At 42.2% G+C, this 17320-nt stretch overlaps 1 protein-coding gene across 1 annotated transcript in view; it reads left to right on the forward strand.

The window, feature by feature from the left end:
- ADAMTS12 (ADAM metallopeptidase with thrombospondin type 1 motif 12) overlaps positions 1-17320 on the forward strand; it is a 157346-nt gene that overhangs the window by 106762 nt on the left and 33264 nt on the right. Inside the window, exons 13-14 of the mRNA XM_054054706.1 lie at positions 6097-6230; positions 15364-15484. Coding sequence (XP_053910681.1) covers positions 6097-6230; positions 15364-15484 — 255 coding nt within the window. The remainder of the gene's footprint in view (positions 1-6096; positions 6231-15363; positions 15485-17320) is intronic.

A 17320-nucleotide genomic window follows, 5' to 3' on the forward strand; every position in this document is an offset into this window, starting at 1 on the left:
TGGGGAGGGAGGAATATTCTTTCATTTTCAGTGGGGCTCAGTAGAAAGTTAATAGGAAGAAAAGTAATAAAAAATTGAAGGTAGAGGTAGGATCTTGTTTTAGATTACTGTTAGGGAGACCAGGAAAGCTCTCATGCCTAGAAAGACCTTCTTTGAATCTTGAACTTTTGCGAGTCTGAAAGCTTAGTTGTTATTCATTTTTACTTTTTATTTTGGCTTAGTAAGGGAGCTATCTTTCTCTACAAACTTTTTCGGAGTTACATACTTAGACCATCGTAGTTATGGCAGGAATACGTCAGCAATCAGCACTGCCTGCTTTTTCTTGTTCAGTGGTTGGTGAAATGAAATTGGATACCATCTTCCTTGTTACGTCAACGCATAGCCAGGGAGGAGGTTCAGATATCAAGCTCCTGCTCTACATGTTTCATTATGAACAATGTAGAAGTTGAAATGGCTTTATGTAAAGTCTATGTCTGTCAGCATTGATTCTGAACAGATAACAGATAAGCTGGATATCTGGAATTCTCCTTTCCATAATTATATTGCGCTTTGTGTTTAAAAAAATGTTGCATTGAGAAAGTAAGCAAAGTGAAGCAAAATTTAGAGCACACAAGTAATCAAATTAACCACACGGACAGAAGATGTCTTCTGCAGATAGAAGCAAAATTAATTGTATTGCTTATCGTAACAGCTCTTATCAGAAAAACCAATGGGTGTTGTGGCTGTCAGTTTTCACAGAGGGGCTGTGGGCTGATAAGAGTTATAAAATACAGGTTCTTGCCTGAGACTTTTTCATAGCTCCCTCTCTGTTGATATTCTTGAACATGACCTTGAATTCACATTACTTTGAATTCCACCAGTTTTGTAACCTCAGTCCGTGTCTATCCTCTGTCTCTCATCCCTCTATTGACCTTTACAGAGGCATCTTCCTTGAGAAGCCACAAGCAGGACATTGTTATCAGTGCTAAGAAGCTATTTTACCTCTACTGACAAGAGGAAAACCACAACACTTCTCAATAAGGTTTCAGATTTTCTTTGGTATCCCTTTTAAAATTGTTTTTGAATCCCAGTTCTGCAAAGGTGCCATTTACATCAATGAGATTCATATTTTTGAAGTTTATACTTCAGCCTGGAGAGGAGAAGGCTCAGAGGAGATCTTATAGCGACCTTCCAGTACCTGAAGGGGGCTACAGCGAAGCTGGAGAGGAGCTATTCGTAAAGGCTTGTGGGGATAGGACCAGGGGGAACGGGTATAAACTGGAGAAGGGCAGATTTAGACTGGACATGAGGAAGAATTTCTTCACCATGAGAGTGGTGAGACACAGGCACAGGTTGCCCAGGGAGGTTGTGGCTGCCCCATCCCTGGAGGTGTTCAAGGCCAGGTTGGATGGGCCTTAGGCAGCATGATCTAGTGGGATGTCCCTGCCTATGGCAGGGGAGTTGGAACTAGATGATCATTAAGGTACTTTCCAACCCTAACTATACTATGATGCTGTGAAACTGTGCAGCATTCAGCCCTTGAGTTGCAAGCACTTTGGGTGCTGGAGCTGCTGTCACTTCTATGCACTGTGTTGTGCCATGTGTATGTTGGTGCTATAAAAGCCAAAGCAATGCAAGTGAATTTCCTCCTTCAAAAGCATTATCTCTTTTGTAGGAAATTGTTTAGTTTCTTTGCATTACCAAAAATTTGAATTTCTCCCATTACTAGAGATTCCTCCACATTAAGCAGAGTTCTTTGTATGACACAATCAAGGACAACAAAGGAGAAAGAGGAGGAAGAGGGAGAAAGAAATTCATTAGCCATTATATGGAAGATGTATACCTACTCTGCATTGCTCTGAGACCAAGGGAGCAGCTTTTGTTGGCCCTGTCAGGCACAAGATGAAACTGTCACTCAGTAGAGAAACTACTGCAGCACACAGGGACATTGTGTTGAAATGGCTAAATAATGATGCCTTGAAGCACCTTGAACTGACTGGCAGCTTTAAGGCCCACTGCTCAGCAAAGCATTTGAATGAGCAAATCACTGTGGACTGGGATCTTGTTATGAATCAAAACTGGAAGACAATTCTTCTGTTACTGTCCCTCATTGATAGGGGAGTGGATGATTTCTTTTTTCAGTCAGATAGTTCTGGCTCTGATGGAGGATTTCCAGGGAAGTGATATAAGAGCAAGGATGATATCTGTCTTTGCTTTGGCTCTGGTTTCGGTTCTAATGCATCATCTGTTTATACAACTTATCAAACTTGTGTCCTTTGACTCTCTGAAGGCTGTTTCAAAATTTCCCATTCCCAAGGGCCAATGTCTGTGAGGCAGGGGTCTTCTTACTCCATAGTTGGAGTAGTCTAAGGTTGGTCCCATCACAGAGAATCTTGTTTCAGAGATCCACAGATTGCTTTTGCTGCAGCTTTTCTCTTCCCTGTTGCTTCCGTGCACATCTATCCAGAAATGCGCTGAGTTAGAGGGACAGGGTGCTAGCAAGGGCACTCAGCCTGTTGCTGTGAGACATGCTGGGTACACTGCAGAACTCTTGTAGTCTTACAGAGATGAACCAGAAGCTTCTGAGGTAACAGGATCCGGCAGAGAAACACCAGTGAAACACCTAAAAGAATTTAAGGTGTGTTCATCTAGGAAGGCAACACAACCAACAGCTCAGTTGAGGTGCCTCTACAGCAGCATGGGTGACAAATAGGAGGAGCTGGAAGCCACCCTACTGTTAGAAAGCTACAACCTAGCTGCTGTTACTGAAACTTGGTGGGATGAATCCCGGTGTATTTGGAGTGGGACTGGAGTGTGGCTGTTGATGGCAGCAAGCTGTTCACAAGGGACAGGCAAGGAAGGAGGTATTGCCCTCTACATCAAGAAACAAACAGATTGTGAAGAGCTGCCTCTGAAGAACAGCCACAAGCAGGTTGAAAGCTTATAGGTGAGAATTAGAGACCAAAACAACAAAGCAAGCCTTGTGGTTGGTGTCTACTTACGGGCTGCCCGGTCAAGGGGACACTATTGATGAAGCCTTCTTACTCGAGTGACAGGAGGCCTCATGCTCACCAGCTCTTGTCTTGTTAGGAAACTTCAATGGCACCAACATTTGCTGGAAAATTAGCCCAGTGACCTGCAGGCAATTCAGCTTACTCTTGGAGTGCATTGAGGATAAAGTCTTGGCCAGGTAACAGTCAACTCTACCAGAGGGGAGGTGTTATTGGACTTGATTGTCAGCAACACAAGTGAGGTAATTGGTAATGTCAAGATTGGAGGTGGCCTGGGCTGCAGTGATCACACACCGGTGGTGTTTGCAGTTCTGGTATGGGTCAGGAAGAGAATGAAGTCAGGACCCTGAATTTTAGGAAAGCAAATTGCTGTCTGATCAAGGAGTTAGTCAGTAGGACTCCCTGAGAAGCTGCCCTCAGGGATGAGGAAGCAGAACAGAGCAGGTAGATCTATAAGGCAGTTTTCTATAGAATGCAAAAGCTCTTGATCCCCTCGTGTAAGAAATCAGGAAAGGAAGGCAAGAGACTTCTATAAGTGAATTGAGACCTGCTGGTGAAACCAATGGGCAAGAAGGAAATACACAGGCAATGGAAGAACGATAAGATACCCCAGGAAGAGAATAGGAATGCTTCCTGATTGTGTAGGAACAGGATCAGGAAACCTATGGCATGACTGGAGCTGAATGAAGCAAGGGATGCAAAGAATAATGAGAAGGGTTTCTAAACTTATGTCAGCCAGAAAAGGAAGGTCAAAGAAAGCATACCCCCCTGATGAACATGACTGGCAAACTAGTAACAGCAGACAAGGCCACTGAGGTATTCAGCAACTTTTTTTGCCTCAGACTTCCCTGGCAACCTCTTTTCCCACACCTCTTGAGTGGGTGGACTGCAAGACAGGGACTGAGGGAGCAAAGTCTCTCCCACTGTAAGAGAAAATCAGGTTCACAAACACCTGAGGAACCTGAACATACACAAGTCTATGAGACCTGATGAGATGTATCCCAGAGTCCTGAGGGAATTGGCTGATGTAGTTGTCAAGCCACTCTTCTTGGTGTTGGAAAAGTCATGCAGTCAGGTTGATCCCCCCCTCCCCAGTGACTCGAAAAAGTGGAACATTGCCACCATTTTTAAAAAGGGTAGAGAGGAGGACTCTGGGAACTACTGGCCTATCAGCCTTACTTCTGTGTCTGGGAAGATCATGGAAAAGATCCTCCTATATGCTATATTACGGCATATGGAGGACAGGGAGCTGATTCAAGACAGCCATTATGGCTTCACCAAGGACAAATCTTTCCTGACCAACCTAGTGGCCTTCAATTATGGAGTGACTTTATCAGTGGACAAATGAATAGCTGCTGAGGTCATCTCTCTGGACTTCCCTAAGGCCTTTGACATGATCATACACAACATCCTCTCTCTAAATTGGAAGGATATGGATTTGAGAGATGGACTATTCGTAGGATAAGAAGTTGACTGGATGGTTGCATATAGTGGTTAGCAGCTTGATGTCCAAATGGAGACCAGTGACAAGTGGCATTCTGCAGGGGCAGGTATTAGGACCGGTGGTGTTTAACATCTTTGTCAGAAACAGGAACAGTGGGATTGAGTGCACCCTCAGCAAGTTTGCAGATGACAGCAAGCAGAGTGATGTGGTTGACCTTGCCTGAGGGATGGGACACCATTGGGTGGGACCTGGGCAAGCTAAGAAGTGTGCCTATGTGAACTCCATGAGGTTTAACAAGGCCAAGTGCACGATCCTGCACTGGAAAACCCCCAGTATCAGCAGTCCTGCAGAGCAGGACTTGTCGTTACTGGTGGATAAACACGAGCCAGCAATGTACATTTGCAACCCAGAAAGCCAACTATATACTGGGCTGCTTCAAAAGAATTGTGGCCAGCAGATCAAAGGAGGTGATTCTGCCCCTCTACTCCACTCTGATGAGACCTCACCTGGAGTACTACTCTTGCTTTGGAGTCCTCAGCACAGGAAAGACATGGACCTGTTGGATCAGGTCTAGAGGAGGGCTACAAAAATGATCAGAGGGGTGGAACACCTCTCCTGTGAGGGAGGGCTGAGAGAGAGTTGGGATTGTTCTGCTGGAGAAGAGAAGACTCCCGAAAGACCTTATTGCAGCCTTTCAGTACTTAAAGGGGACTTCTAAGGAAGATGTGGACAGATGTTTTAGTAGGGCCTCTAGCAATAGAACAAGGGGTAACGGTTTTACACTAAAAGAGGGTAGATTCAGACTAGATATAAGGAAGGAATTTTTTTGCTGAGGGTGATGAAGCACTGGGATTCCATCCCTGAGAACATTCAGGGTCATGTTTCATGGGGCTCTGAGCAACCTGATCTGGTTGAAGATGTCCCTGCTCACTGCCAGGGGATTGGACTAGATGACCTTTAGGGTTGCTTGCAACCCAACTTATTCTATGATTCTATGATAACAGCCTGGGTCTGTCAAACTTGCAGATATCATTCCCTTTTCATGAATTGCCAAGCAGCAAAAAGTCCAGTGTTTGAAATAATTAAGTAAGTCCCAGCAGACCGCTGAAAATAATTGAAGTGACAATCTCATGACATGCAGAAGATCAGAAACAACCACTTCATTGCTCTCTGAGAGAGAGTGGCGTCAGTGATGAGTGATTATGAATTATTTCTGAAATCACACAGTCGTCATCTGATGGAAAACTGTTGCTTGTCAGTGTCCTTGGCAATCTCATCCCCGAGATTCCTCCTTTCCCCTCACTAATGACTTATTTTTACTGATTTCCTTTCCCTTTCCCCACCACAGCTGACAACCTCATTACCACTCGAAGCCAGTTGGCAGTTAACGTACCGGTCATGGAGTGTCAGAAAGCATGAGGGCACCAGCCTCCAGCTGCTTCCTACAAGTACACAAGTGGCATTTGTTAGACCTATGTCCCTCTGTTGGCAATACAACCCTGGCTCTCCTAACTGCTTCTAATTAGGACATTTCTGTCAGGAAATGTCAGCCGGGCAAAGTGAGTGGGTAGTGTAGTAAAGACATACTGTCATTCCCTGTGCATCGCAGTTCAATGTCCTGCCGAAGTATTTTGTGAGAAAGCATTTTTGTTTTCCTTTCAGCAAACCCCTGTGAGCTCCACTGCCGCCCAATAGATGGACATTTTTCAGAGAAGATGCTTGATGCTGTCACTGATGGTACTCCTTGCTTTGAAGGAAGGCACAGCCGAGATATCTGTATTAATGGCATGTGTAAGGTATTGGGTATGTTTGCATGTTTCTTTCTCTACAATTTTATTTTATGAAGTTATGGGGAAATGTTATTTCTCTACACGTTTCTTTCTCTACTGTTCTATTTTCATAGAATCAGAGTGATAGAATGGTTTGGGTTGGAAGGGACCTTAAAGATCATCTAGTTCCAAACCCCTGCCATGGGCAGGGACACATCCCATTTTATAAAGTTACGGGAAAATGTTCAACAATTTTTTTCTGGTCCATCGATGCTAGGTGCTCTATTTTATCACCATTTTTAGTGGAAAAACATTAATAGAAACAGCTTTTCTGAGTAGACATGAGTCCTTTCTATCCTTTTTAATTAATCTATTACAGTGAGTACCTTTTGGTACCTTTGAACTCCTTTCTTCCTCCTCCATTGTTTTAAAGTATCAGTTTAAGAAAATCTGGGACTTTTCATTAAATCTTTTCACGGAGGACTATAACTTAGGATTGTAATTGGTGTCATGATTCTGTGGTTTTATTGTGAAAATACAGTTTAATGTTACATATTATGTAGTTCTGAACTGACTTGTAGTAGGATCAGATGTTTGCATTTGAAGACAGTAAAAATTATTTTGATTTACAACAGTAAATTGAGTAGCGTCTTACAATAAGATAATGGGCATACACAGAGTATATGGTTCAATATTGTTCTGTTTATTGGAGAATAAGTAAAAGGCACTCTGCATATTCTGTATGTTGACAGTAGGTTTCCAGGATGATGTGTGTGTTTGTGGCACTTGAAGGTGTGTTCTGTAAATACAGTAATACCCATAGACATAGAATTACTTTTAGTGAATTTCTCATTAAAAAATGAGTGCTTTACTTGTAGAGAATGTATCACAACTACAGCTTATTTCTTGAAACTGGGAATTTGAATCCTGTACTCCCTTGAAGCCTGATAGTTTTGGTTTTTTTTGCTTTTCACACCTCCAGAAATGAAACCAGGACTTGGTGTCTTGTGGAAACCACTTTAAGTTACTGCAGGGAGCTTGAGATTTTATGTTCTAAGCCACTAAATCACATAAAAATGCACCTAGGAGGGACTTAACAGATTTAACTGGAGTCAGAATCAGAGAGTGAACAATTTAATCATGCCACTTCCGCAAATGAGAGCAAAGGATGAATTGGTACCCCAAAAAGCTCACATTTCTGAAAGACGATGTGCTGTTATTCTGAAGTAGGTACCAATGTAACACTTGAGGAGAAGCTTTTTCAAGTATCTCCACATAATTCTCTATTATTTCAGTCCAGCTAGTGAAACACAGTAAATACATTACAGGTCAAGGTGAATAAAACTGTAAATATATTCAATACAATTAGTCTGGTACATCATTCTTGTACACTGATAGCAATATGTTGCCCATGTCAGAAAGGACTTCACAAACAGTAATTACAGTGTCTGTCAAAGCTTTGTTCTGGTATTCAGTGCTATCTTTCACAAAAGCACTTCACATTCATTCCGAGTACTAAAATAACACTTCACATAGGTCTGAAATTGAGAAAAAATAAAGTAGTGAGATGTTCTATGTTAGATCCACTGTGGTGTGTTTGGTGTGCAGTATAGCTCTTGTTTAACAACTCAGTACGGAGTTTTCCTAGTGAATGTGTCAAAACAAGACCGGTAGACTCGGATTCAATCAAGAATTTAGTCTCCTAAATTCAGCTGATTTGGATCTGATTTTGCAGTTTGTCATGGTTTTGATCAAAGCAGCCAGAGAAATTGGTCATAGCTAGATAGCTAAATGTAGATTGAGATGCCTCATTTTAGTTACCTGAGCTATACCGGATGCTTTCCTAGCCGCCTTGGCAAAGCCATAACACGAATAGAATTGTTACTTATTTGAGGCGCTGGCTTATAACAGCTGGGTCGTCTGTAGGCTTTGTGCTTTACATGGAGGAGGAGTTCTCTGGACATCAAATACCATTAAATCAGTAATGCTGTAATCAGTGGTTGCAAAGGGGGATCTCAAGGCTATGTGCTTGCAGTTTGCAACCATGTTTTCTTCCAGGTAGTGCTAATAAGGGCATGAGAGTTGCAATCCCCTTTGCACCTAGCCTGGTGTTCCTTCAGATATCTTCTTATACCCATGCCTGTCATGATGTCCGACATAAATAGCTTTGAGTGGAGGGAATCAACAAGGTCTGTCAGTAAGTTCATCTAAAATCAGCCAGAAACACCAGGACTAGTTTGCTGTTTAACCATATTCCTCTACACACACCCTTTGAGTATCACTTCTTTCCCTTTATTTAGAAGATGTTTAAAGCACATCCTGTCTTCTTATGTTTGAAATTTGATTCTTACAGAGTCTACTTGTGACGTGTGTAGGAGTTGGTTGCTCTCATGGTGTTAACAAGCAAAGATACTGCCACTAAAGTGTGTTTGCTGAGCACTGGTACATACGAGACTGAGGAGTTTGGTTACACATGGCATCATCAAAAAGTGAAGGCTTATGTGGTGTATGCACTGAGAGGGTGCAAATACTGAGGGTGGAGGACCTGGCATCTGTGCTGTTTCTAACAGGCATTCATCTCCAACTCAGGATTTTAATAGGCCAAAATGACTGTAGTCATGCAAATATGTTCTCTGTTGCATTCCGCTATTGTTAAATTGAGAGTCTAACACTGTATTGGAGAATTGCAGAGCAGTGTAGTACTCTTACTGAAAAGAAGATGACACATCTCATATTTTTTGTAGTAGCTTTACTGTCTCTCACTGTGGTTCAATCTCCTTCTCTCACTAGCTGAACAGGATGTTGATTCAGCCCCAACAAGAAAAATTACAAGAGAAAAAAGCACATCGGGACACGTTTCTTCCCATTCAAGGCAATGTCATGCCCAACATGACATGAACATGACTTCTTTGTTTGGAGACCAGTGAGGGAGACAAAGGGAAGGAAGAGCTTAAAAGCACAGTGTAGTATCTGTGTAACTTTGGCATTCAGGGTACCCTTCAGAGAAAGCAAGGTCTTTTTGTATCTGCCCGTCACTGCCAATCTGACACAAAACTCTCTCCTTCTGGAAGTGGCAAATAGATAATATCACTGGCTGTTTTCTCTTTAGTCACTGAGCAGCAGGAAAGAAATTGTTTCTCCTTCCTGTAATGCAGCCATGCAATTCATGTCATTATTTCTGCTTCCACACTGTGAGGTGGGATCAGTAATAAGGCTCATCCCAGGTGCATCAAAGAGTCTCTTGGTGAATGGAGCAGAGGCAAAGGGCTGCATGGAGTGATGCTAATTTGCAATGCACATGCTTTGGCACACAGTGATTGGTGTCACAGTGTGTGTCATTGGCATGAGGGAGCACAAGGATATACATGCATTAAAGCATCAGAACCTAATTGCTGCTGATTTTTCACTTGTTTTAATAATGTGCATTTAGCCTCCAGATGCTTTTTAACAGGCAATTTGAGGCAGTTTTAGAAAATATGGCTATCTAGAAGAATGGAAAGAATGAGGAAAACAAGTAAAAGGGAAGAAGAAGCATCTAGAAATGAATCTAATGAATGACAAAAATAATGTGATATTCACTGGAGCAGGAAAGTAGAACATGGCCCAGAAGTTAAAGTTCATGTATATGTATTTAGAATTAATGACTGCTGGAGCTGTTTACTGTGATATATGCGAACATACACTTTGTGATGGCTATTAATGGCCTTGTAAGATGATGACCTATTGCCAGATACAAAGGTTATTGCACCATCAGCAGCACCCCAGAGATGAGGAATAAAATGAAGGGTTTATTTACTGTAACACAATAAATAGCCTGTGCTGCCACTGTTGTCTGCAGAGCCTTACTCATGAGGATCTCTCATGCCATGCGTATTGGTAAGACTGATAGCTGATCAGATACAAACTATATTTTAAATACCAGAGGAAGTACAAGCTTCTGTGGTTATAACTGGGAGGGACAAAGGATTCCCTTCATGTCATAGTGGTGTCATATTTTGATGCTGTGGATATCATAGAAAATTTTGGGTTGGAAGAGACCTTGAAGATCATCCAGTTCCAACCCCCTGCCATGGGCATGGACACCTTCCACTACATCGGGTTGCTCTATCCAACCTGGCCTTGAACACCACCAGGGATGGGACATCCACAACTTCTGTGGGCAGTGTATTCCAGTGCCTCACAAGCCTCACGGTAAAAAATTTCTTCCTAATACCTAATCTAAATCTCCCCTCTTTCAGTTTAAAATGGTTACCCTTCATCCTGTTGCTGCACTCCCAGATAAAGAACCCCTCCCCATCTTTCCTCTAGACCCCCTTTAAGTACTGGAAAGCTGCTATAAGGTCTTTCTGGAGCCTTTTCTGCAGGCTGAACAACCCAAACTTTCTCAGACCTCATATGGGGAGTGCTCCAGCCCTCTGATGGTCTTTGTGGCGCTCCTCTGGACTTGCTCAATGCCCATATCCACGGGTATAAATTGGAGAGGGGCAAATTTAAACTAGACATTAGGAAGAATTTCTTCACCGTGAGAGTAGTGAGACACTGGCACAGGTTGCCCAGGGAAGTTGTGGATGCCCCATCCTTGGAGGTGTTCAAGGCCAGGTTGGATGGGGCCCTGGGCAGCCTGATCTAGTGGGATGTTGCTGCCCATGGAGGGGGGTTGGAACTAGATGATATTTAAGGTCCCTTCCAACCCTAACTATTCTTTTAGTCTATGGTTCCTGTTCTGAGGACTCCAGAACTGAACACAGTACTCCAGGTGAGGTCTCATGAGAGTGGAGTAGAGGGGGAGAATACCCTCCCTTGACCTGCAGGTCACACTTCTTTTGATGCAGCACAGGACACAGTTGGATATCTGCACTGCATTCACACATTGCTGGCTGTCGTTGAGCTTCTCATCCACCAGCATCCCCAAATCACTTTCTTCAGGGCTACTCATAATCCTTTCATCTCCCAGCCTGTATTTGTGCTTGGGATTGCCCCGACCCAAATGCAGGACTTTGCATTTGGCCTCATTGAACTTCATGAGGTTAACAAAAGCCCACCTCTCAAGCCTGCCCAGGTCACTCTGGATTGCATCTCTTCCCTGCAGCATGTCAACTGTGCCACACAGCTTATTGTCATCTGCAAACTTGCTGAGGGTGCCTCAATCCTACTATCCATTTCTGTGACAAAGATGTCAAACAACAGTGCTCCCATTTCCTACCCCTGCAGAACACGACTCGTCACCGGTCTTCAGTTGGATATCGAGCTGTTCTTTGACTGCAACCGTCCAACCAATTCCTTATTCACCGAGTAGACCATCCCTCAACTCCACGTCTCTCCAGTTTATAGATAAGAATGTCATGTTGGGACAGCTTTCCACAAGTTTGGGTAGATGATGTCAGTTACTCTTCCCTTTTCCACCAATGCCCCATAGTAGAAAGCTGCCAGACTTGTCAGGCTGATTTGCCCTTAGTGAAGCCCTGTTCTCTGTCATCAGTCTTGTTTTCCCTGTGCCTGAGCAGTGTTTGCAGGAGGATCTTCTCCGTGGTCTTGCCAGACACAGACCGACCAGCCTGTAGTTCCCCAGTTCTTCCTTTTTTGCATTTTTAAACATGAGAGTTATATTTCCCCTTTTCCAGTCACTGGGAACTTCATCAGGCTGCCATGACTTCTCAAAGAGGATGGATAATAGCTTAGCAACTCCATCCAGCAGTTTCCTCAGGACCTGTGGATGTATCTCTTCACATCCCATGGACTTGTGCACCCTCAGGTTCCTCAGATGGTCTTGAACTTGATCTTCTACACTGGGCTGTTCCTCGATCTCCCGGTCCCTGCCTTTGCCTTCTGCCTCTTGGGTGGTGTGCCTCAGAGCACTTGCTGGTGAAAGCTGAGGAAAAAAGGTATTTAAGTACCTCAGTCTCCTCCATATTCTGTGCAACCAGGTGTTGTGTTTCCTTCTGGAGAGGGCCTACATTTTCCCCAGCCTTTCTTTTATCACCAGCGTGCCTATAGAAGCTTTTCGTATTGTCTTTGGTGTTCCTGGCCAGATTTAATTCTATAAGGGAATTATGAAATTCTGTCTTTAGCTTTCCTAACCTGATCCCTGGCTGCTCAGACAATTCCTCTACATTCCTCTCAGTCTATCTGCCCTTGCTTTCCATCCTTTGTGGGCTTCCTTTTTGAGTTTAAGTTCCTTGTTCATCCATACAGGTCTCCTGGTGTTTTTTGCCTGACTTCCTCTTTTCTGGGGTGCATCACTCCTGAGCTTGGAGGATGTGATCTTTGAATATTAACCAGCTTTCTTGGACCCCTCTCCCTTCCAGGGCTTTATCCAATGGTAGTCTACCAAAAGATCCCTGAAGAGACCAAAGTCTGCTATCCTGAAGTCTAGGGTGCCCTAAAGATCTTGAACTCCACCATTTTATGGTCACCACAGCCGAAGGTTCCCTTGAGCTTCACATTCACCAGAAGCCCTTCCTTGTTGGTGAGAACAAGGTCCAGCATAGCTCCTCTCCTTGTGGCTCTTGTATCACTTGGTGAAGGAAGTTATCTTTAAAACATTCCAGGAACTTCCCAGAATTCTTACGCCCTGATGTGTTGTCCCTCCGACGGATATCAGGGTGGTTGAAGTCCCGCATGAGGACCGGGGCTTTTGAATGCGAGGCTTTGCCTATCTGTCTATAGTGGGCCTCATCCACTTGTTCTTCCTTGTCCAGTGGCCTTAGCAGACCCCGACTATAATGCCACCCATCCCTTATAACGGAGTGGGAAAGATCTGAGCTGATTCTGACTGAACGGATACGGAGTACAGCCGGTGCAGAGACTCTAATTGGCACCTCAAAGGCAGGAACATGATGGTGCTCTGGTGCTACTTCTGGACTCATTTGCTAGTGCCAGTACAGTAATTCAGGACTGATTCGTTTGGTGTTTTGGGGATTTTTACACTACACAGACTCAGAAGAAATATGCTCAGAGGTATTAATTTCAAAATGTTGGATTGGTAGCCTGAACTAGTTAAATTATATCTGGGTGTTACCACTCAAAAAAGCATGAACACTAAATAAGGATGAACAGAATCCTTTTCAAGAACGTGCATTTTCTACTAGAAAACACTAATTTAGCAGAAATGATACAATTTGAAAACATCTTTTTCCAGTAGTTCAAAAGAGCAGCTTGAAAGCATTCATCAATAATATTTTATAATAATAAAACACAAAGTAGAAGGGTTCCATTTCAAGATTTTCATTTTCACAGTTTTTAGTTTTTTTCTTTTTATAGTAAGATCTAATATAAAAAATGAAAATTGCACTGGAAAATTTCTGTAAGTCTGAGGTATTTTCTCCCCTTGTCTCTAATAGTGAATGTGTACGTAGACTAGAAAATAAACTTCAGCTTGCAGGACTGCCCAGAGGGACTGCTTTTGTGTAGTAATAAACCTGATAACAATGACTTTACTGTTTGTAAATGATTAATAAATGTACTGGTAGTACAGTAAATTTACTGCAGGATGCATATCTTTCAGAAAATACCTGCCCATCTACCTCTTTATATTCTTTTAAATATTTAATATAAGTGTTATATATGAACTGCAGTGCATCCTTAGCCCCCAGGTGAAGAGTCAGATCTGAACTCTTCGCAAGGTAAAGAGTCATTCCTGCACTTACTGCAGTGTCATCGGTGTACTTTGAGTACTTCATTCAGTATATCCTTGAAGGAATAGCTACGTGCTTGGAGGCAAAAAATGTAGTCACAAACCTTCTTAGCTTTTTCTTATCTCTGTAACATTCTACGCAGCTCATAAACATAGTCCTTGGAGCAAAAATATGTCTTTGTGAGAGACTTTAGACAACTTCCCTTTTTTGAAAGTAGCCTTCTCTGAACAAGAGAGAAACCGAGGCTGCTGCAGAATATTTTGACATGGCCGTTGTTTTTCAGCGTAGGTGTTGACAGTGCTGGCTAAGTACTGGCATTCAGTTGTGGATGAGTCTTTTTTGAATCCTCTATAAAAATGATAGTGACAGGGTTTAATACAGTTTGTAACTGGAGGCTTTCTTTGCTTCTGTTTTTGCAGCGTCTCTAGCTGTTCATAGGCACTGGAATATAAGGGAAAAGTTTTGCCTTTCTTGAGCTAAAAATGACATAAAATATTAGAGAGTGATGGAGCCTTTTTACTCTGATCAGTCTTGTAGATGGATTTGCCTGTCAGAAGCTTACAGAACATTACAGTAGATGATATACTGAAAGTAAAATAATATCAGAATCAGAAGAAGGGATACCCAGATTTTCATACATCAAGAAGCTGTTAGAGAAATTGGCAGATGTGGCACCTGAAGACTTATTTTGAGAAAAAACAGAGAAGAAAAGCTTTACCTACCACCAGAGTTATGGCTGTCATCTAAATCACAGGCCTCTAGATATCTTAGTAGGCTGTGTTCTGCAACCTTACTAGTTTTTAAAGAGAGGCAAAAAAACATCCTGAAACTAAGTGAAGATTTTTGTGGATGTTTAGAGGAATTAGTGCACAGAAGCTTTTGTTTTGGCATGGAGGAAATTTTGTCCTCACTCAAAATGAATATTTTTTTCTGTCCCTTTATCCCAGTAGTGAGCATGAACTGAAAAATCAGTCTTTAAGAACTTTCTTTTTGACCCATTGCCCTATGCTGGCAAACTGGAGAAGCAGCTATGATGTATATAGAACTTTATGCTTACTGAGAAGAGCAATCCTATATTATATGATGGCCATGAATAGCCAGCACAGGGATTTCATTTAGTTTACTGGATTGTATTCCTGGGAGTCGTGAGTCTATGAGAGCCTCTACAACATAAGCAAGCAGACAAAAATCCTAGATATATTGGCCTGTCCAAAATGTTGAGGCCATTTGTGTGGCACATTTCCACCTCAGTAACTGTCTGATCGCTACTGTTATGTTTCATGACATGGTGGTGCTTTTGATTTTTTTTAACCTTCATATTAATGAACATGAGTTTGACCTAGATATAACAGTCTCTACTCTTAGTTTATTTATATATATTTATATATATATTTATATATATATGCTCTTCCATAACCGATTCTTCCCCTTCATGTAAAAGCGTGTTACACTGAAGGCAGAGCTACGGGATTTTGAGTATTTCATTGTGGAGACTGCGTTTATTCAGAAATTGTTTTTGCTTCTAGGCTGTTGGCTGTGATTATGAGATAAATTCCAATGCGACTGAAGACCAGTGTGGAGTTTGCCTGGGAGATGGCTCTGCTTGTCATACAGTGAAGATGATGTTTAATCAAAGTGAAGGATTTGGTAAAATGGGTTCTTTTTATAAACTCTCCAGCTGATGAAGTAATTTCTCTCCATAAAAAGGCTTAAACATTTCTTCATAGATCTATGTAGGAAATTATAAATGGATGTTTCATAGTGAATGATGCTTGTACCAGAAAAGATCTGTGGTCTGTGTTTGTTAAGCTCACCTCATCTAATTAAAATGATGTCTGAGACCAACAGGCCTTAAACAAGTTATGCAGGTAATAATAAAACCCAAAATAGCAAGTGCGTTTACAAAATGAATGTAATTTGCCACCTTGGAAAATCAAGACCAAATCTCCAGACAGTGTGAAGCACCAAGAAAATGCTGGAGTGGGCGGTTTGAGGAATTCATTTCTGAAGTGTCATAAATATGATACCATTGTTTCTGGTGACCATGTGCCACCTCTTCTACATTCAGAACTTTGCACTTCTGGTTGCTCTAAAATTTTCTGTGGAATGCCTCTTGCTTAGAGGAGGAGAAAAGTAACTCCCTGAAGGTTTAAGGTGGTCTGAATCAGCACTTGGGGGACTAATCCTGTCTTCCTTGAGAGCGGTGAGACATTCAGGCTTTAAGTTGCCTTCTGTGGCGTGAATGGGAGCCAAAAATCTAGGATAGGGATTGGGAGACCACAACTGGTTGAGAACCATGGCAGTGAGTTGGAGAAGAAAGAGACAGCCAAGATGAACAGTTTTTAATGGGAAACCAGGACGAGAGAGAGAGGTGAGAATCAGTGCACTGGAGGCTGTGCTTAGTGCAAGGTCTGTGGCTGAAGAGCAAGCCTGGTGCAGAGATGATAAGTCTGAAGAGCAGTGATTGGTACCATGCTAGCGAGAAGGAAAAAACTTTGGTGAAGGTGTGGCTTTGGCTGGCTTTTGGGTTTTATTTTGTTTTCTTTAATAAAATAATTCTGATTTGCACAAATGTGATTTTTGCTAAAAATTTAGAACTGATTTGAAAAGGTTCTCCAAAGTTTTTGGGGAAAGCACTTTTAATGCTTTAGCCTTTTTTCTGTACTGTGTGCTTGGATTTTGTTCCCTTGGCTCCAAATCCCACAGATGAACTGCGAAGATGCCTGCAACCATGCAGCAGACCAGGTTGTATATGTATGTGTGACTTACAAAGTGAAATCTAGAGCTCCCTGTGCTCCAATACTACAGTAGTCCTCAGGCTCTGATCTTTTGCTTGATCATTTAAAATTCACCCTGCTTTGACTGTGTGGGGGTTTTCCAAGGCTGCAGACAGTGTGAAGTTTATTTTCAAACAAGTTTAACTAAAAAGGCCCAGTACTGTAACACATGGGAGGATAAATGCCTCTTATTTTATTTAAATTCATCTTGTGTTTTATCTTCACTTAGTTTTTTCTTGCCCCAAGATTCAATAAGCCTCACTGACAGAAAATGCTGAGGAATACTGAGTGTTAATTATTTTACTGGTCTCTCTGGATTCAGTGAAAAGTGGATCGATTCTGCAGACTCTTTCCCTTCTACAAATGTTGACTCCGTTGCAGAAAAAAAATGAGGAAAAGTACCAGAAAAGGCAGAGATTGATGGGCCTCTGAGCTTTTAAGACAGTGTATGGATCTCACTGACTTTCATAGGCGTTTAACTGAGAATAGTAAAATGGCATTGTTCACAATATCTGGCTTCTTGTTGTCTCTGACAGGTACTATGATTTTCTGTCTTGCAGTACATATTTATGGCAGAGTGGCTACTGAACAGTTTATGTAAACAAAAAGACTGGACTCATAAATTCAGTATAGTTCAAATCGTGCTGACAGTCACTGGCGAGGAGTAGATTTGCAGTTTTTTTCTGTTTATGGCACAGAAGAATAC

The sequence above is a fragment of the Cuculus canorus genome, chromosome Z, assembly GCF_017976375.1.
Source record: "Cuculus canorus isolate bCucCan1 chromosome Z, bCucCan1.pri, whole genome shotgun sequence".
Taxonomy (NCBI): Eukaryota; Metazoa; Chordata; class Aves; order Cuculiformes; family Cuculidae; genus Cuculus; species Cuculus canorus.